The sequence below is a fragment of the Oncorhynchus clarkii genome, chromosome 5, assembly GCF_045791955.1.
Source record: "Oncorhynchus clarkii lewisi isolate Uvic-CL-2024 chromosome 5, UVic_Ocla_1.0, whole genome shotgun sequence".
Classification (NCBI taxonomy): Eukaryota; Metazoa; Chordata; class Actinopteri; order Salmoniformes; family Salmonidae; genus Oncorhynchus; species Oncorhynchus clarkii.
Genome location: NC_092151.1, coordinates 59,586,065 through 59,607,302, shown reverse-complemented (window position 1 = coordinate 59,607,302; position 21,238 = coordinate 59,586,065). Strand labels below are relative to the sequence as shown.

General features: G+C 43.0%; 2 protein-coding genes across 6 annotated transcripts; one reads left to right on the top strand and one right to left on the bottom strand.

Moving 5' to 3' along the window:
* Window positions 1-47: 47 nt before the first annotated feature.
* Window positions 48-2,393, top strand: LOC139409124 (C-C motif chemokine 17-like). Of its 4 annotated transcripts, none has more exons than XM_071153859.1 (5): window positions 48-225; window positions 916-1,045; window positions 1,362-1,509; window positions 1,766-1,811; window positions 2,003-2,390. In XM_071153859.1, exons 1-4 carry the CDS (start codon window positions 162-164, stop codon window positions 1,802-1,804), a joined length of 381 nt encoding a protein of 126 aa, XP_071009960.1. In that variant the 5' UTR covers window positions 48-161; the 3' UTR covers window positions 1,805-1,811; window positions 2,003-2,390. The 4 variants fall into 4 exon arrangements, with proteins under 4 accessions (XP_071009960.1, XP_071009961.1, XP_071009959.1 ...); XM_071153860.1 differs by having other exon boundaries at window positions 117-225; window positions 1,766-1,806; XM_071153858.1 differs by having other exon boundaries at window positions 135-225; window positions 1,766-1,844; window positions 2,003-2,393.
* A 772-nt stretch (window positions 2,394-3,165) lies between these two features.
* LOC139409120 (excitatory amino acid transporter 1-like) lies at window positions 3,166-20,988 on the bottom strand. 2 transcript variants are annotated; one of them, XM_071153851.1, is made up of 12 exons: window positions 20,895-20,988; window positions 20,565-20,670; window positions 16,951-17,214; window positions 16,550-16,687; window positions 16,092-16,299; window positions 15,928-15,970; window positions 15,640-15,768; window positions 15,351-15,535; window positions 14,946-15,179; window positions 14,571-14,765; window positions 7,896-8,030; window positions 3,688-7,340 (listed from the first exon to the last, which is right to left on the bottom strand). In XM_071153851.1, the coding sequence occupies exons 3-12, from the start codon at window positions 17,168-17,170 to the stop codon at window positions 7,142-7,144; spliced, it is 1,686 nt and encodes a 561-aa protein (XP_071009952.1). In that variant the 5' UTR covers window positions 17,171-17,214; window positions 20,565-20,670; window positions 20,895-20,988; the 3' UTR covers window positions 3,688-7,141. The 2 variants fall into 2 exon arrangements, with proteins under 2 accessions (XP_071009951.1, XP_071009952.1); XM_071153850.1 differs by lacking the exons at window positions 20,565-20,670; window positions 20,895-20,988 and adding an exon at window positions 19,825-19,916 and having other exon boundaries at window positions 3,166-7,340.
* Window positions 20,989-21,238: the final 250 nt, after the last annotated feature.

The window sequence follows — 21,238 nt, the reverse complement described above, 5'->3', positions numbered from 1 at the left end:
CACTCAGAGGAGAGGGGGAGCTGGAGGGGGGAGGGTTAGGGAGTGCATGTGTGTGTTTGAGGGAGAGCGAGGGAGAGAGTGAAAAGGAGGGAGGGAGAAATATAAGAGACAGAAATAGAGGGGAAGGTAACACAGCAGATTACTTCCCTGCCAGGCTCACCATGTTTCTGTTGCAGACTGTGACTGTTATTTCTCTGACTGTCATTCTCCTGGGCTCGGTGGAAGGTAAGACACAATAACACCTACAGTGTATACCGTTAGCAGCATGCACCCTGCTGGGAGCCAGTTTAGCAGGGAAGCGAAGGAGAGCAAGCTAGAGGAGAGGGGAAGAGGGAATACTGGAGCAGCAGCAGGGAGAGCCATGGATGTAAATAGAGGGCTAGAATGAAGACTGATTTCACATCAAAACATTGAACGCTAATAACAAGCTAACTGAAAACCTCAGACTTTAATTGGGGGGAAAAATTATATCAATGATAAAATATGACAAGGTTCAGAGCAGCTTTCAAATGACACGCATATGGTAACTTGTTTATCTCAGCTAATATTATTGTGCTTACTCACTCTGGTTGGATGAAAAGCCTTGTCATGTAGTCACAGTGCCACTGGCATAACAGCACATTATGGGGGATCATGGGATGTTCTAACGCCTTCTGGCTGTCTGCACTCTAGATGACATATCCTGTCAAAAAGAACAACCGTTACATATGAACCTTGAGATAGTCTAACTATACTGTATAGAACAGTGCAATGAAATGCCTTACATTCCTACTAATATATGTGTGTTTCTAATCTACAGTATCATAACAACCCTCCTTATGAGCCAATAGCAACCATATAGCCTTCAAATACCGTAAGTGTGCTTTGACTTAAGCGTTTGCCTCTCCATCTCTCTCTCTCCCACCTCTCTCGCAGGTAACGGGGTACAGATGCAGAGAGATGTTCAGTGCTGTATGCAGTACTCCCAGGGGAAAGTGCGCACCAAAGACGTGCTGAGGTTTGAGGTACAGACGGAGGGGCCAGACTGCAGTATAAAAGCCATCATGCAAGTATTTCAACTATCCCGAAGCAACTCGCAGACATGGAAAATATGCCTCTCAGAGCTAAGAGGCATTGTCATCTATCCAGGTCCTGTTGTTATGGCTCATGTTCTACTGTAATTGCCAGGGAAGTGAGGAAGGAAATATGTGGGAATAATAAGCCATCCCCAAAAAAATTATCCACACTAGCCAACTTTGTTGAGGCTTTGGTTCAGAGAAGGCTTTATTAAAACCATGCTGCATATCTACAGTTTGTACTGTATGTTTCAGTTGGAAGGTTGTCGTGGTGAATGTTCTTTGTCTGTGTTGTTGTGGCTGCAGACTGTACACCAAGAAGGCGGTGAAGTGTGCTGACCCCAGAGACCGAAAGGTCAAGAGGTTACTGAGGAAGCTGCTCCAGAGGCAAAGGACCAAAGCACATAGGATCATGTGGCTCTACCCTCATGGCAACCTGCCAGTCATGTCGGAGGTGGGAAATATGCACTGTGTTTATACACATAGGGCTCAATTCAATCTAACCCACACTGCAGTTATACTACATTAAGATACTACATAAACATTCCTATGGTGGGAGTGATTGAACATCCAAAAGGCATTATTAGAAAGAGTGGAAATATTAGCTTTATTCAAAAGTGTGCTGTAGACTTTCCCCCTGATTATGTCTCCATAGACAATGGTTTTCCACATTTGAGTACACTGCTGAACAGTTTTATTTTCTCTATCAGGACAAGAAGGATGGGTGGGATGCCTTCCATGTGGAATGAGTGTGAGGTTGTTGTTACCACAGGAGAATTATTGTCATAGGTGACATGTGTTCTTCCTTTTACTCCAGCAATATTGTATTGTCTCTATGATCTAAAGCGTGTAACGTTCATGGTGCACTTAAATTACCCTTAAATTGCCCTTTGGGGACAATAAAGATTTATTGAACTGAACCCGAACTATCTCTCCTGTCATTGCAGGCCAAGTAAACTTCCAGCGGCTTGTCATCCTAACTCAGCCAAGCTTTCTGACTCTCCAGTCGTCTCGTGTCAATATCTCCCTGGGAGTGTGGTGGCTGAGCTGTCATTGCCATACAGTCCATGAGAGGTTTTGATATATAGCTAAATGTATTTTACACTGACTGTCGCTAACTATGCCAAAGTATTATGCTAAGTATTTCTGATTACTCTAGCCCAAGAAACCAGTTTTCACCGTCTATGTATACCTGTTCAATGTATACCTGTTCAATTTCCTAGAGGGCTTGTTCTCTCCTGAAACACAATGAAACACAATGTAATGTAGAAAAATGCACTGTCTGTTTAAACACGACATCTGAAGTGGATCTTTTCTAAATAAATGGACCTGAAAGAATGAGATTTTCTTCCTTATTGTAGCCTAGGCTCAATCTATAATATAGGTCAGTGGATTACTCAAAGTATTAGTGTGGTTATATTTAATTGGTTCAAGTAGCTACTCAATGATTTCTTATAGGTGCAGTTGTAACAGTAACTGCTATAAAACACGGCTGTATTAATAGCCCATAGAAGCAGCGTGTATATGTACACACAAAGGTGGTGTTGGTTCCTCTCTGGCTGAGGCCCCACGCTGCTTCTGTTTACTGGCCCTGGGTGGGTGCACTCTGTTTGATGTCGAGGTACCCAGCACCTTCACTCAAAGACAAAAGGTAATTGATGCTTCCCTTAGCGTTGAGCTTCTGGCTCAACACTGTTTGAGACGCCCAAAACGGCTCTGGCACTCCATTTGACAGTTCGTTCATTTTGGTGAAGGCAGCTTGACACCATATCGCTACCTAGAGGTTTAGACCAACAATGGGGAGACTTTATTCAATGAGAGGCAGAACTGTAAGTGTGAAGCCAATGCAGGTGTTCAGTCCTGCAGTTTAGACTGGTCGTGAGGAAGAATCCATGGCGACTCAGGGCCAAAAACAGGAGATTCTCCACCAGGGGTAGCCAGAAAACAGGAGGATACCACCACCCCCCGGGGAATCTCTTGACCACATCTATTACACTCCAGAGATAAACACAATTGTCAATTCCTGAGACATTTATTTGTTGCAACTCCTATTCTTCCAACAAAATACTGAAAATGACACTTCCCAAAAGCGATCCAAATTTGAGCCATCTCGCAAAAACATAAATCAACTATTTAATACATTAAACAAGAGTCACACATTACAACAATATTCTCTCAACCACGGTCAAGTTGAGTTTTTACGTAACTACATACACAGTAGGCCTACTTACTTTTAAAACCTTTCCCACTTAACATTCAACTTAATTGCTTTCAAATGATATTTTAGGCATAACATTTTTCCACTTTTGTCAACAGTCAAATCAAAGAGAAAAGCCATAATCAAATGTACCACATCTGGCTATAGTGCTTTCATGGATAAAGCACCAGACGTTGACCTGAAATGGCCAGGTAAGATTACAGCATCAAGGAAAGGGAATATCTGGTGAACCTTTTTAGTTGTGATTCAAGAAATACATGAAGATCTCCCTTATATTCTACAAATGGATATTCAACCCTCACGTTGTCTGAAAAGACTCACAACACACAAACAAAGAGGGATGGATTCAAGCCCTAAAATATAAACCGTAGCAACATTGGGGGAGAAACATATCAAGTAATTCAGTAGGCTATGTAACATTCTTTTGTCCATCTTTACTACACACAGAAACATACAACAGCCCCAATGAGATCAACATTCCTATTCAAAGCAAGCATACGGTAATACTTTCACATACTTCAGACCTAAGTGACTAGTACCAAAATATGTTCAGTTAAGTAACACTAGTTAACACTGAAAATACATCTTTGTTACAAATATTGTTTTGAAAAACAAAGTCTAACCCCAATTTAGCTCAATAAGTAACATAGAAATCACCCAAGTATAAAACAGATATCGGTACAAATGTTTACTGTATACATTCACGTTGATTCAATTGACAGATCAAGTAAACTACAGTACATTACATCATAAATTCAATACTTGTTTTTGAAACCGTAGAAAAAATGCTTATCAAAGTTGGTAGCACGGATAATACGGAATAAAAATGACCTCTTGGTAATGTTTGGGGCAGAAAATAAAATGACTCAAGAGAAAGCATAATGTACACTTGAATGTTAGAGGTAGATTCACATTAAAAAGAATAACCACCAACTTAAAGTGGCAAAATATAGAACAATAAACAAAAAATCAAGCCATGCAACAGAACCAGCTATTTGATTGTGAGTATACAAATGGATATCCCATTTATTCACAAATTCTAAAAAGGCCATTGAATGGCATTTATTTTCTTGTTCACGAAAATCAATCCTATACAGAGTACATAACAACAGTCAAAAGTGGTCTCTACTGTTATGAACACATAAAATAAGTGAAAACAATATAGTAGCTAGATATCTATGAGAAATTTGATTTCACCTGTCCAGTTATTTCACATCAGTTTCCTCTAGACCAGGTATGTGATACATTTTTAACAAATCAAAAAAAATATTCACATTTTCAAATGGTCCATTTATATTTTCCAATAGGGCTATACATTTGGGTAAGGTTTATTTCTCGCCTGAGTAGCCTCGTTTCACTGCCAAAAATCTAATGAAACCATCTAGTGTTCAGCAAAATAACAACACAATGTCAAATACAGGTAGCCTAGTCAAATAATTAACATCCAATCACATTAACCGTTACTCTCTCACGGGAATTCCACTAACGGTCTGTATGTAGCCAAACGTAGCTGCTGCTCATTCCGCTTGTAAGGCCCTCGTCCATAGAGACACACCAGCAGTACTACACCTGCACCTGTCAACGACACAAGTTGTTCTGCTTCCACAAGCACATCCAATGCTAGCATCAGTAATTCTACATTTGTGAATCTGTTGCAGCCGAAGAGCTTCTGCCCCAAACAACAGACGGATATTGGACCATCGAAGAGGAGCAAATATGATGAGAACTAAATGGGGTTCACTTATATTGGGAGTAGTGCCTTTCCTCAGCCACGGTGTGTTATATGTGCAAAAAGCAACAGATACCATTAATAAGAAGGGGCTAGAAGGATCTTTTATGGTGAGCTACCGAGTGGCTAGGACAGGCAAGCCCCATACTATTGTGGAGGACTTAATTCTTCCTGCTGCCGCGGATATGGCTGGGACAATGCTGGGGTAAAGGCCCAAAAAACTATACAGACAATGACTTCTTCAAACACTGTTTCACAACGCACCAGTGACATGGCAGGAGATGTTTTGAAACAATAACTGCTTCGCTTACAAGCCAGTGAATTCTATGTGTTACAGCTGGCACAGCTCCTGGTATATGTCCGTTACGTTTACGGGGGGTCAATTAAGGAAGACATACTCTTCTGGAAACCAGGACAACAGGCAAGGATATTTTTAAGGTACTGGACAGCTTTGTGACATCAAATGGACTTTGGTGGTCAAGATATGTTGGTATCTGTACTAATGGCGCAAAAGCCATGACAGGGAGACACAGTGGAGTGGTAACGCATGTGCAAGCAGTTGCTCCCGACGCCACATGGGTAAACTGCAGCATCCACTGAGAGGCTCTTGCTGCCAAGGGAATGCCTGACAGCTTGAAAGACGTTTTGGACACTACAGTGAAAATTGTTAACTTTGTTAAAGCAAGGCCCCTGAACTCTTGTGTATTTTCTGCACTATGCAACGATACGGGCAGCGATCATGTAATGCTTTTACAACATACAGAAGTGCGCTGGTTATCAAGGGGAAAAGTATTGACACATTTTTTAAAATTGAGAGACGAGCTTAAAGTTCTTTACTGACCATAATATTCACATGTCTGACCACTTGCATGATGACGAGTTTCTCACACGACTGGCCTATCTGGGGGATGTTTTTTCTCGCCTGAATGATCGGAATCTAGGATTACAGGGACTCTCCGCAACTATATTCAATGTGTGGGACAAAATTGAGTCTATGATTAAGAAGTTGGAGCTCTTCTCTGTCTGCATTAACAAGGACAACACACAGGTCTTTCCATCATTGTATGATTTTTTGTGTGCAATTAAACTCAAGATTACGGACAATGTAAAATGTGACATAGCGAAACACATGAGTGAGTTGGGTGCGCAATTACGCAGGTACTTTCCCGAAACGAATGACACAAACAACTGGATTCGTTATCCCTTTCATGCCCGGCCTCCAGTCCACTTACTGATATCTGAACAAGAGAGCCTCATCGAAATTGCCACAAGCTGTTCTGTGAAAATGTTATTTAATCAGAAGCCACTGCCAGATTTCTTTATTGGGCTGCGCTCAGAGTATCCGCAAATCGCGCTGTTAAGACACTGATGCCCTTTGCAACAACATACCTATGTGAAAGTGGATTCTCGGCCCTCACTAGCATGAAAACTAAATACAGGCACAGAATGTGTGTGGAAAATGATTTAAGACTGAGACTCTCTCCAATACAACCCACCATTGCAGAGTTATGTGCATCCTTTCAAGCACACCCTTCTCATTAACCTGTGGTGAGTAATTCACAATTTTAGATGAACAAATAAAGTTCATATGTAAGATGGCTAATTAAAAGAGCAAAATGATTTATTATGAATGTATTATTATTTGTGCCCTGGTCCTCCTGTTTGTCACTTCCCACTAGCAGGGTTGTGACAAAAACTCACACTAATTTTTATGTTTAATAAATGTATCATATAATGTGTGTGTGGCAGGCTTACAATGATGGCAAAAAACAACATTTGAGAGTGCGCTGACTCAGGTGCTAGAGGGGGTACAGCTGGAGGTTGAATGTTTGAAGGGGCACGGGACTATAAAAAGTTTGGGAACCACTGCTCTAGACAATTGAGATGCATCTCAGATTTGGACTGAAAGGACCAAAACAGTTGATATGGTTAACAGTGTCAAAACGATCTCCAGCCACTATCCCTACAGTGTTTGCAGATCTGAAGTTACCCAGATAAGTGTTAGCAATATGGTGATGGCTCCACCTCGGCATCCAATTGCTTTCCCCATATTGTTTACACCTATCCAGTTCCTCCATATCCACAAACACTGAAGAAGTACGGTAGCAGCTAGTGGATGCTTTCAGACTGTCGTAACCCCTACATGGGGGTCTCACTGTTGCGATGCTTCACTGAGTCGTTTTTCTGGCAGATGAGCTGGTAGGGCTTCTCATTCTCTTCAATCACTGAGTTGCCCACCTCAACATCCTGGCTCTGCAACTCCTGGCGAGACAGGTGCTCCACGATGCCTGCCCCGATAGAGTCCCCCAGCACGTTGGTGGTAGTCCTTAAGCGATCCCTGCACAGGTACACCCACATTATATAGTGCACGCACAAACACACACATTGACTCTGAACTGGTACGCCCTGTATATAGCCCCGCTACTGTTAATTACTGCTGCTCTTACTTATTTATTTTTTTTCTTAGGTGTTTTCTTAAAACGGTATTGTTGGTTAAGGTCTTGTAAGTAAGCATTTCACTGTAAGGTTGTTGTATATCCATATTGTATATCCTGTTGTATTCAGTGCATGTGAAAAATGCAAATTGATTTGATTTGCACACGCACACATACATACATACACACACACACACACACACACACACGCTTCGTCAGGGTCTCAACCCCTGCTCAGCCACACAAAGACACAAGGCAGTCTTTGGGGTAATCCACCCACCAGTAATCAACCCAAAATGTGTTCAAATGGTTTCCAGCCACAATACAACACCACAGCACAAAATTAGATAGGGCTAGTTGTAAACACTTCATTAATTACAATAATCTGATGTGCATAATGCATCAATAACCTGTTCTAGTGGGGTGGCGGCCTAATAGTGACATTTAGGCAGACTTACAGGAACCAATCCACAGCGATGATCAGCGTTATGTCCTCTGTGGGTAGTCCCACCGATGTCAATACGATTACCATGGTAACCAGACCAGCCTGTGGGATGCCTGCTGCGCCGATGCTGGCAGCTGTTGCTGTGATACTGTGGAGGAGGTGGCGACAGCGCCATTTAATAACAGAGACAAACACACACACATTGGGGAGTGGATATAGAGAAGTATAAATCAACACTCCACGGTAGAGGTTAACCCTCTTGGTGGTGAAGTCAATAGAAGAAAGTCAATAACATGGAGGAGTTCGGCAAAGACCACAAAATCAATCTTATCAAGACCAAGAAAAGCCTTTGTTATTTTCTCTCCTTCCACTAATGTGGACATAAAATTTCCTGATATAGCCTTTACAAGTATTTTACTGTAAGATTAGTTCACATTAACATGACTTAATAGGTCTGATAGTTGAAGGGCAACAGAGGCCTTGCAGGTTGAATCAAGGACTTTTTAACTGACCACCCACAAAGGGTTCTCATGAATAGGGCCCTCTCTGATGAACTGGCACTGAACGCAGGGGCACCCCAGGGGTGTGTCCTTTCACCATTGTTGTTCTCTATCTACACTAGTGAGATGAAAATCCAAGGAAACAATGTGAGCCTTTTCAAATATGCGGATGACATGACTCTGGTGAGACTATTTTTCAAAGATGCTAAGTCAGATGGGGACAGCAATTTTAAACTGGCCAACAACTTTCAATAAAGGTGCTGGTCAAGTGCCCTCCACATCAGTGTGGACAAGACAAAGGAGCTGATCATCAATGACAACAACCTGCCAATGTCCCAAACACTCTCTCTGAATGACCAACCAGTGGAAGTGGTTAAGTGTTTCAAATACTTAGGGACACAAATTGATGACAAGCTGAGCTTTACAGAGAATGCAACGTAATTTTTTAAAGCAAGCCAACACCTGTTTTTAATCGGGAAATTGAAAGAGGTTTGGGGTCAGCCAGGTTGTGGAGAAGGTGTACAGCAATCTGGTGGAGAGCTTCTTCATGTTCAATATGACGTTCAGTCTGGTATGGCAATACGTTCAGTCTGGTATGGTAATCTGAACGTGACGGGCAAAAGCAAACTGACCAGAATAGTAAACACAGCCAGCAAAGTAACTGGTCGACCACAGGCACATTTGAGCAGTCTGTCCACAAGGCAAACAAAAGGAAGCCACTGGCTGTCGTTGGCAATCCCTCCCACCCTCTACACCCTCAGTTTGAGAGGCTTCCCTCTGGCCGGCACTTCAGAATGCCCATGGCCAAGAAAAATGTGTTTAAACATGAATTAGTTGATTGTGCTGTTGGACTACCAAATGCAACATAAATTGTATCGGTATATACACTTATCTATTTATCTATTTAACAGTGCATTTGGGGCAGTGGTCAGTTGTGAGTGAATCTATCAATGTCCTCTATGTTTCCAGTGTATGCAGTATGGGGTCGAGACCCTGGGCAACTGGGTTCTGGACTTTCTGATGGGCCGCCCCCAGGTGGTGAGGGTAGGTAACAACATCTCCACCCCGCTGATCCTCAACACTGGGGCCCCACAAGGGTGCGTTCTGAGCCCTCTCCTCCAACACAATCATCAAGTTTGCAGACGACACTACAGTGGTAGGCTTGATTACCAACAACGACGAGACGGCCTACAGGGAGGAGGTGAGGGCCCTCGGAGTGTGGTATCAGGAAAATAACCTCACACTCAACGTCAACAAAACATGAGATGATCGTAGACTTCAGGAAACAGCAGAGTGAGCACCCCCCTATCCACATCGACGGAACAGTAGCGGAGAGGGTAGTAAGTTTCTCGGCGTACACATCACGGACAAACTGAATTGGTCCACCCTCCTCAACCTCAGGAGGCTAAAGAAATTTGGCTTGTCACCAAAAGCACTCTCAAACTTTTACAGATGCACAATCGAGAGCATCCTGTTGGGCTGTATCACCGCCTGGTACGGCAACTGCTCCGCCCTCAACCGTAAGGCTCTCCAGAGGGTAGTGAGGTCTGCACAACGCATCACCGGGGGCAAACTACCTGCCCTCCAGGACACCTACACCCCCCGTTTGTCACAGGAAGGCCATAAAGATCATCAAGGACAACAACCACCCGAGCCACTGCCTGTTCACCCCATGCTATCATCCAGAAGGCGAGGTCAGCACAGGTGCATCAAAGCAGGGACCGAGAGACTGAAACAGCTTCTATCTCAAGGCCATCAGACTGTTAAATAGCCACCACCAACATTGAGTGGCTACTGCCAACATACTGACTCAACTCCAGCCACTTTAATAATGGAAACATTGATGTAATTTTTTTTATCACTAGCCACTTTAAACAATGCCACTTAATATAATGTTTACATACCCTACATTACTCATCTCATATGTATATACTGTACTCTATACCATCTACTGCATCTTGCCATCTTTATGTAATACATGTATCACTAGCCACACTTTAATTAAACAATGCCACTTTTATATGTTTTCATACCCTACATTACTCATCTCATATGTCGATACCATCTACTGCATCTTGCCTATAGCGTTCTGTACCATCAATCATTCATATATCTTTATGTACATATTCTTCATCCCTTTACACTTGTGTGTAGAAGGTAGTTGTTGTGAAATTGTTAGGTTAGATTGCTCGTTGGTTATTACTGCATTGTCGGAACTAGAAGCACAAACATTTTGCTACACTCGCATTAACATCTGCTAACCATGTGTATGTGACAAATACAATTTGATTTGATTTGATGGACTGACTGGTTTAAATGTGTGTGTACAGTTGAAGTCGGAAGTTTACATACACTTTAGCAAAATACATTTAAACTCAGTTTTTCACAATTCCTGACATTTAATCCTAGTAAAAATTCCCTGTCTTAGGTCAGTTAGGATCACCACTTTATTTTAAGAATGTGAAATAATAGTAGAGAGAATTATTTATTTCAGATTGTATTTCTTTCATCACATTCCCAGTGGGTCAGAAGTTTACATACACTCAATTAGCATTTATTAGCATTGCCTTAAAATTGTTTAACTATGGGTCAAACGTTCCACACAATTTTATTTTATTTTATTTCACCTTTATTTAATCAGGTAGGCAAGTTGAGAACAAGTTCTCAATTACAATTGGGACCTGGCCAAGATAAAGCAAAGCAGTTCGACACATACAACAACACAGAGTTACACATGGAGTAAAATAAACTTACAGTCAATAATACAATAGAAAAACAAGTCTATATACGATGTGAGCAAGTGAGGTGAGATAAGGGAGGTAAAGGCAAAAAAAGGCCATGGTGGCAAAGTAAATACAATATAGCAAGTAAAACACTGGAATGGTTGATTTGCAGTGGAAGAATGTGCAAAGTAGAGATAGAAATAATGGGGTGCAAAGGAGCAAAATAAATAAATAAATAAATACAGTAGAGAAAGAGGTAGTTGTTTGGGCTAAATTATAGATGGGCTATGTACAGGTGCAGTAATCTGTGAGCTGCTCTGACAGCTGGTGCTTAAAGCTAGTGAGGGAGATGTGTTTCCAGTTTCAGAGATGTTTGTAGTTCGTTCCAGTCATTGGCAGCAGAGAACTGGAAGGAGAGGCGGCCAAAGGAAGAATTGGTTTTGGGGGTGTCCAGAGAGATATACCTGCTGGAGCGTGTGCTACAGGTGGGTGCTGCTATGGTGACCAGCGAGCTGAGATAAGGGGGGACTTTACAGAGCAGGGTCTTGTAGATGACCTGGAGCCAGTGGGTTTGGCGACGAGTATGAAGCGTGGGCCAGCCAATGAGAGCGTACATGTCGCAGTGGTGGGTAGTATATGGGGCTTTGGTGACAAAACGGATGGCACTGTGATAGACTGCATCCAATTTATTGAGTAGGGTATTGGAGGCTATTTTGTAAATGACATCGCCAAAGTTGAGGATTGGTAGGATGGCCAGTTTTACAAGGGTATGTTTGGCAGCATGAGTAAAGGATGATTTGTTGCGAAATAGGAAGCCAATTCTAGATTTAACTTTGGATTGGAGATGTTTGATGTGAGTCTGGAAGGAGAGTTTACAGTCTAACCAGACACCTAGGTATTTGTAGTTGTCCACATATTCTAAGTCAGAGCCGTCCAGAGTAGTGATGTTGGACAGGCGGGCAGGTGCAGCCAGCGATCGGTTGAAGAGCATGCATTTAGTTTTACTTGTATTTAAGAGCAATTGGAGGCCACGGAAGGAGAGTTGTATGGCATTGAAGCTCGCCTGGAGGGTTGTTAACACAGTGTCCAAAGAAGGGCCAGAAGTGTACAGAATAGTATCGTCTGTGTAGAGGTGGATCAGAGACTCACCATCAGCAAGAGCGACATTATTTATGTATACAGAGAAGAGAGTCGGTCCAAGAATTGAACCTTGTGGCACCCCCATAGAGACTGCCATAGGCCCGGACAACAGACACTCCGATTTGACACACTGAACTCTATCAGAGAAGTAGTTGGTGAACATGGCGAGGCAATCATTTGAGAAACCAAGGCTGTCGAGTCTGCCAATGAGGATGTGGTGATTGACAGAGTCGAAAGCCTTGGCCAGGTCAATGAATACGGCTGCACAGTACTGTGTCTTATCGATGGCGGTTAAGATATCGTTTAGGACCTTGAGCGTGGCTGAAGTGCACCCATGACCAGCTCTGAAACCAGATTGCATAGCGGAGAAGGTATGGTGGGATTCGAAATGGTCGGTAATCTGTTTGTTGACTTGGCTTTCGAAGACCTTAGAAAGGCAGGGTAGAATAGATATAGGTCTGTAGCAGTTTGGGTCAAGAGTGTCCCCCCCTTTGAAGAGGGGGATGACCGCAGCTGCTTTCCAATCTTTGGGAATCTCAGACGACACGAAAGAGAGGTTGAACAGGCTATTAATAGGGGTGGCAACAATTTCGGCAGATAATTTTAGAAAGAAAGGGTCCAGATGGTCTTGCCCGGTTGATTTGTAGGGGTCCAGATTTTGGGGTAGGGGTAGCCAGGTGGAAAGCATGGCCATCCGTAGAAAAATGCTTATTGAAATTCTCAATTATAGTGGATTTATCGGTGGTGACAGTGTTTCCTATCTTCAGTGCAGTGGGCAGCTGAGAGGAGGTGTTCTTATTCTCCATGGACTTTACAGTGTCCCAGAACTTTTTTCAGTTTGTGTTGCAGGAAGCAAATTTCTGCTTGAAAAACCTAGCCTTGGCTTTTCTAACTGCCTGTGTATATTGGTTTCTAGCTTCCCTGAAAAGTTGCATATCACAGGGGCTGTTCGATGCTAATGCAGAACGCCATAGGATGTTTTTGTGTTGGTTAAGGTCAGTCAGGTCTGGAAAGAACCAAGGGCTATATCTGTTCCTGGTTCTAAATGTCTTGAATGGGGCATGCTTATTTAAGATGGTGAGGAAAAACTCTACTAAAATCCTCTACTGATGGGATGAGATCAATATCATTTCAGGATAAACCCCGGCCAGGTCGATTAGAAAGGCCTGCTCGCTGAAGTGTTTCAGGGAGCGTTTGACAGTGATGAGTGGAGGTTGTTTGACCGCTGACCCATTACGGATGCAGGCAATGAGGCAGTGATCGCTGAGATCTTGGTTGAAAACAGCAGAGGTGTATTTAGAGGGCAAGTTGGCTAGGATGATATCTATGAGGGTGCTTGTGTTTACGGCTTTGGGGTGGTACCTGGTAGGTTCATTGATCATTTGTGTGAGATTGAGGGCATTGAGGGCATCAAGCTTAGATTGTAGGATGACAATAAGCTTCCACACAATAAGTAGAGGTGAATTTTGGCCCATTCCTCCTGACAGAGCTGGTGTAACTGAGTCAGTTCTGTAGGCTTCCTTGCTCGCACACACTTTTTCAGTTCTGCCCACAAATTTTGTTCTTGGATTGATTTGCACTTTTCGCATCAAAGTACATTAATCTCTAGGAGACAGAACGCGTCTCCTTCCTGAGCGGTATGACGGCGGTGTGATCCCATGGTGTTTATACTTGCATACTATTGTTTGTATCGATAAACGTGGTTCCTTCAGGCGTTTGGATATTGCTCCCAAGGATGAACCAGACATGTGGAGGTCTACAATTTATTTTCTGAGGTTTTGGCTGATATCTTTTGATTTTCCAATGATGTCAAGCAAAGAGGCAGAGTTTGAAGGTAGGCCTTGAAATACATCCACAGGTAGACCTCCAATTGACTCAAATTATGTCAATTAGCCTATCAGAAGCTTCTAAAGCCATGACATTATTTTCTGGACTTTTCCAAGCTGTTTAAAGGCAGTCAACTTAGTGTATGTAAACTTCTGACCCACTGGAATTATGATACAGTGAAATATAAGTTAAATAATCTGTCTGTAAACAATTGCTGGAAAAATTACTTGTGTCATGCACAAAGTAGATGTCCTAAACGACTTGCCAAAACTATAGTTTGTTAAACAAGAAATTTGTGGAGTGGTTGAAAAACAAGTTTTAATGACTCTAACCAAAGTGTATGTAAACTTCCGACTTCAACTGTATGTGTGTGTGTGATCCTTTTAATGTAAAGTGATGCCAAAGAAAAATGTCCATCTGGATGGACAATACAGTTTTATTCTATTCTATAGCACATTGATAGAATTGTGCCTTATCAGATCGTGTCTTTAGACTGACCTGATGGTGAGGATCTGGCCAAAGTTGAGTTCCATGTCGTTGACTTGGGCGATGAAGATGGCTGCCACGGCTTCGTAGAGGGCAGTGCCATCCATGTTGATGGTGGCACCCACGGGAAGGATAAAGCGTGTCACTCTCTTGTCCACACGGTTGTTCTCCTCCAGACAGCGGAAGGTGATGGGCAGGGTGGCAGAGCTATGGCAGGAGGGGTAGATAATGGAAGTCCTTGTGAGATCATAATAGTCCGAACAACAACTAGAGGGTGTCCCCAGGGAAATTAATTAGCCTGACCCTGAATCAGTTCATGAGTTCATTCACCTAGAGGAATTGCAAAATCAGTTTATGTACCCACCCTGAATCAGTTCATACACCCACCTAGAGGATGTTCCCAGTGCTGTGATGAGGGCCTGCAGAAGGCCAGCCATGAAAGTGTAGGGGTTCTTCCTGGTGACCAGGAAGTAGAGCAGGGGCAGGACAAACAAGCCGTGGATGAGCAGACCCACGATGACAGACACCGTGTACATCCCCAGCTGACCTCCCACCTCGGCCAGATTCTTCATCTCCACGATCTTAGCTGCTATGAGGAACAGGATGCCCACTGGAGCATACCTGACAGAGAGAGGGAGGAGGAGAGAGAAAGACAGAGATAGTTTACACTCTCACCTATTACAACAATTCCACCAAAAGCAACTATTTCGAGAGATATATGTGAGAAGTAATGGTAGGGGCACGTTAGAGTTCATTAGCATGTTACTTGTGAACACTAATCTGACTACTGACCAGATGACGATGGCCACCAGGCGCATGATGGCTTCGTTGAGGCAGTCGAAGAAGTCCCTGAGGGCCTGTCCCTGCTGCTTCATGCTGCCAATGACCAGGCCGAAGCACATGGAGAACACCACCAGACCCAGGGCGTTCACCCCGTTAGAGGAACCAGACACGGGGATCATCTCCACCACTGTCTCCTGGAGCAGGAGAACAACCATCCACATAATATTTACTTTTATCCAAAGTAACTGTAGCTCTTTTTTCCCCCAAAGGACTTTCACCACAAATATGTATCACCCACCTGGATGGTCTGCAGCACTCTGCTCATGTTAACAGCCAAGGCAGCCTCTGTAGCGTTGAGGGAGTCAGTCAGACTGAGGGCAACAGTCACGTTCTTCGTGTGGATGGTCTTCTTGTAGACCGTTTTGTACTGATATATAACACATATATTGTTGTAAAAAAAAAAAATCTACCGTAGCAGTGTAAAGTATCAGTCCTCAAAAATATACTGTAATGGTGAGTGAGCATTTTAACACAGTGTATTGGGAATTGGCAACATGATCAATCACGTTGAAGTGAATTCCCTTACCTGCTTGAAACAGGCTTCCACCAAATTAGGAGGGAACATGTTCCTGAAAGATAAACAATGGTTACGTTTTTTTTCCTTCAGCATCTATCACAGTGAATAAAGGCCAATAAATGATTCATACCGCATATTGACACCGTAATTTAGATCCTACAGTAGTTACTCGCCTGATGAGATCCAGGAAGGCGTCAGCTGCGTGTACCGGCTCTATGGTACCGCTAGAGGCCACTGGGCTGTCCCTATGACCTTTCCCTGGTTTGATGACAATCACAATGACGATGCCAATGAAGACCGCGATGAGGGTGGTCACCATGTAATAACCCACAGCCCGCATTCCCATCTTCCCAGACGCTTTGCTGTCCAGAGAGGAAATACCTGCAAGACAAGACAAAGTTCATTCCTTTCTCATGAACACTCTAGGTACTTCCACTGTACCAACTCACTTTGAAACTCAACATTGCAAGAAGTAGTATTAGGGTGAAGAACAGTAGCTTAGTATAAAAAATAGTAGCTTGCAGGAGGGGTGAGCGATCACCATAATATGACAATCATTTTGAGTTTGAGAAAAGCAATACATAAATGTAAATAATGACGCTAATAAAGCAGAACTCCTGTGACCAGCTACCTGTGACCAGGCTGGAGACGATGAGAGGCAGAACCAGCATCTGCAGCATCCTCATCAGCAGCTCTCCAGGGAAGGCAAAGTACTTGATCTCCCTGAGGGTCAGGTTGTGGGGCCGCAGGGCGAAACCCAGCATGACACCTGGACACACACACAGGGGACATGATTTCAAGGCTGGTGCGCTGATGAAGAATACTGTATTTCAAGTCATCTCGACAAAGACTTCTTTACCTTGGGCTACAGCTCATATACCTGTGTAATTATAATAATACTGCAGTTATTATTGTTTTTTTAATTAAAATTGTATTAACAATCAACAAACTACCCATAACCTTAGCCTTAACCCCACCTTAAGCTTTGCCCTAAACCTAGAAAGACAGTAAGCGAGTATCTCGTCCACTTGCCCAGAGCCACTGCTGCGATGGTGAGGAGGACAAAGAGGTTGCGTCTCAGGAATCCCTTGATGCTCTCCTTAGTGATGGTGCTCATCCTGTCCTGGGTGCTGGCCGCTCTCTTCTGCATGGCTCTACGTAGCCGCCGCCAGAGGCCTCGATTGGGGAGGGGGGGCTTGTCGGCGTCCTCGTTCAGGAAAAGGCTAGCAGTGTTGGGGGGCTTCTCAATCATAATCAGCTCCAGCACCTGGTCCAGGAGGCAGGTTTCGTGGGAAACTGGAGGAGAGAAAAAGCCCCGCCTTATCTCAGCTGATTGGTCACCATAGCAACACCCAGCCGTAGCACGCACTCCAGCATGTACATTGCACTGGTCATCCCCAAAGCCAACACTTCCTTTGGCTGCCTTTCCTTCTAGTTCTCTGCTGCCAATGACTGGAATGAATTGCAAAAATCTCTGAAGCTGGAGTCTTATATCTCCCTCTCTAACTTTAAGAATCAGCTGTCTGAGCAGCTTACCGATCACTGTACCTGTACACAGCCAATCTGTAAATAGCACACCGACTACCTCATCCCCATATTATGACTTACCCTCTTGCTCTTTTGCACCCCAGTATCTCCACTTGCACATCATCATCTGCACATCTATCACTCCAGTATTAATGCTAAATTGTAATTATTTTCGCCTCTTGGGCCTATTTATTGCCTACCTCGCTACTCTTCTACATTTGCACACACTGTACATTGATTTTTCAATTTGTGTTATTGACTGTACATTTGTTTATGTGTAACTCTGTGTTATTTTTGTCACACTGCTTTGCTTTCTCTTGGCCAGGTCGCAGTTGTAAATGAGAACTTGTTCTCAAATGGCCTAGCTCGTTAAATAAAGGTGAAATAAATGTAAAAAAATGTAAAAGAGAAGATGGAGACTATAAGCATTATGTTATAATTCAGTGAATAAACCGTGTGTATGAAGTGCACAAGAGCTCTTGATAGAGAAGTCAGTTAGAAATATTGATCAATTCAGCACTCAAGAACCTGATGGTCATTGCTAATATTTAAACAGTGATGGATGAACTTTGGTGACATGCACGACAAATACATACAGTGCAGGATCACAGCTCTGCAGTGAAATACTTATTTTCTGAATGATGATCTTCCTACCTGGTCCAAGGCAATCCTAAAAGGCAAACAGTGTGTCTGTAGCTGATGCCCTTCCAGATCTTTCTCTGAACCACCTTTATATCTCTACAGCTTCCCCCAAGGATGAACACTAACTAGAGGTGACCAGTGGCAACATGGTCCACAGGGAATGTCCTCCGATTCTGTCTTACTGCCCATTGATCCTCTTCGTTCATTGTTTTGCTCTGCTCTGTCTATAAATGTTCCTAATGCAATCCATCCATCCATCGTGGAGAGGACTGTTGAAAGACCCGTGGTCCATATCTATCATTTAGCTTGGTGTCAGTAGCATAATACTTCCCGCACTGCAGAAAACAGTGTCTCTGTTTTAACGGATCAGCGGATCAAGTCAGCCGGGCGGCAGGTAGCCTAGTGGTTAGAGTGTTGGACAAGTAACCAGAAAGGTTGCAAGATCGAAATCCCCGAGCTGGTAAAAAAAAAAGAGGTCAAACTCTGTCGTTCTGCCCCTGAACAGGCTGTTGACCCACTATTCCTCGGCCGTCATTGAAAATAAGAATTTGTTCTTAACTGACTTGCCTGGTTAAATAAAGGTCAAATCAAAAAATCCATTGTGATACTTACCTTGATTGAAACGTACTAACACTCTTTCACAATGAATCATAAAGCCACATATAACAGTCAATGGGGTTCGATTCAGTCTCACACAGTAGTCTTAATTGATGTGGGCGTTGTGTGCTTCAATAAGTGGATAAAATGACGGAATTCTCCATGCAGTTATTATTCAAATGGCTGGCCACTTGGGAATCCTTTCACAAATCTATTCATTAGAAACAGAAAAGCATTATTGTGCTGCATATACAGTGTGCAAGCTATGTCAATGAATGCCCTGCAGAAGAATGAGATGGGCCAGGTCCAAATCATATCGTATACGTAACTGATCCCAGGAAATTGACCTATTACGTGCCTTAATAATCGACCTTTACTCCCAAAGGGGTGAATTCAGACAGCATACAGGCATTACTGTACACTCAATGAAGATCCAACCACATTGGTAGCTCTGTAGTCAACATTATATTTCTATTGGCAAAGTTCTTTATGTTTCACCCTAATGAACACGCCCTTCGTGTCCTCCCTGGCAAGCTGGCAGGCTGGCAAGCATTGCCAGTCCTGGTTCAGACACTCAGCAGTATGGTATTAAAGTTGCAAACATTTCTGACTAGATGAGTCCCTGGGCGTCACCTCCCAGGGTACAGGTAACCTACATTGGCCTGGTCCCAGATCTGTCTGAGATATAGCCAACTCCTCTGGGTAGAATTGCCATGCCATGTATGGAGAAGTTGGGTAAAAAACACATTCAGATCTGGGACTAGGCTAGCATTGACATGGCCCCATTTTGTTAGAGGAGATGGTATTTCACACCTAACAAGAAAGCCTTGAGCCTCTTCCAACTATCCTGCTAAAATATGCAGGAGCACAGAGTACTAAAAGTCATTTGACAGTATAATTCTAACATCTTACCGACAGAAACAAATCAAAGCTTTTCTAAGCAAGTTTTGGAAACAAAGAAGCAAAATCACTGTGGGAGATCAAACAGCTCCGTTTCTCAGAGACACAAAGTTTTTGCAGAAAATAAAATCTGGTTCCTTTTAGCTACACAACTTAATCTCCCACTTGTGGACCCTTTTTCCAAGCAGACTCTATTTGCCTTACCTTTAGCATACTCTTTAAGCGTTACAGCATACTCACCACTCATGGTTGAGTTTAGGGATTCTCTTCGAACAGTCCAAAGCCTAGATAAAACAGATAGCATGTACTGTCCAGAGACTCAGGGCCAGAGTGACTGGAGGTGACACTTCACTAATCTGAAGTAGGCAGACATGAAAAGGTCTGTCATCTTGTCTGATCTGACCTTCACATGCCTGCTCTCCCCTCCCTTTCTAGCACGCACGCACACACGCACACACACACAGCAGAACACCACTACAAAGCCCTGGGACAACAGCAGGTACAGTTTAACTGCAACCTACCCTACCCCTTTCCCACTGCCCTAGCCAACATTAGTATCAGTCTCAGGGCTGGAAATATCAATACATAATACATAACAAAGCAAACTCATTTTCAAAAATGTGGTCCTACACATATTTGTTCATTCATATAAATACTCTTATTGTTGGTGCACATTGCATCAACACTACTGACACTACTCTACCAAGGGCGTGGTGATAACCCAGCAGAGCAGAATCCTTACAACTAGCCCTAATCCTAATAAATGGTTAACAGACATACTCACTGAGCATCAGCAAGTGAGTTGTCAGTGTCAGCTGTGGGAGCTATTTTTTTCCCTTTTCAATGCTGGAGGAAATTAGCTGTTGTCGTTGTCTTTTTTTCTCCAAACACTGACAACAAATCTGGACAATGAATAAGTTATAACTTAAATGTATTTCCTATTGAATCACTGTTAATAAAATAGGCAAAGAGAAAAATACCCTGTTTCTGATGCTTCCTTTCTTGTCTTCACGGATTGAGATAGTCCACAGTCATGGAGAGCTTCTCTGGTCCAGGTGGAACGCCTTCAACTGATGGTTCTTCACTCTAGGTCATAATCGTAAAAATGTAACGTTTAAATTGCAATATTAGTACTTGATAATCCGTTTTCAAAGTTGGTACCACTTATAGGAGTCATGAAATCATGTAGTTATGAACAGAGAATGAATTAATTGAAACCGGTGAAATACATGTTTTGCATGTGATAATTAACCATTAATTTAAAATGAATACAACACCCCCAAAAAGTAGGCCTTGTCATATCTTCATACCTTATCTTATGACGGTCCTCACACGGTATGGTTCATTCTTTCCTTGCCTGCTTTCCACTCACATGAAGTACAGTAGCACACACTCACACACATCGTCAGTTCATTTTAATTTACTACATGAGCTTAAGCGCTTTTTCTCCAGCCCTCCGGCGCGATAGAAAAACGCCTTGACATCGAGCAGAGGTCTGTGTGGGAGGAAAGAGGTTAAGAGTTTTTCTGGCGCGAAGAAAAGACACCTGCTGCCCATCCGAATCGGCAGAGCTCAAATACAGGAGCAGATTCCCAATGCGGGTGGTAGAGTGGTTATTGCAATAATGATAACAGAGATAATTTGCTCTCTAATG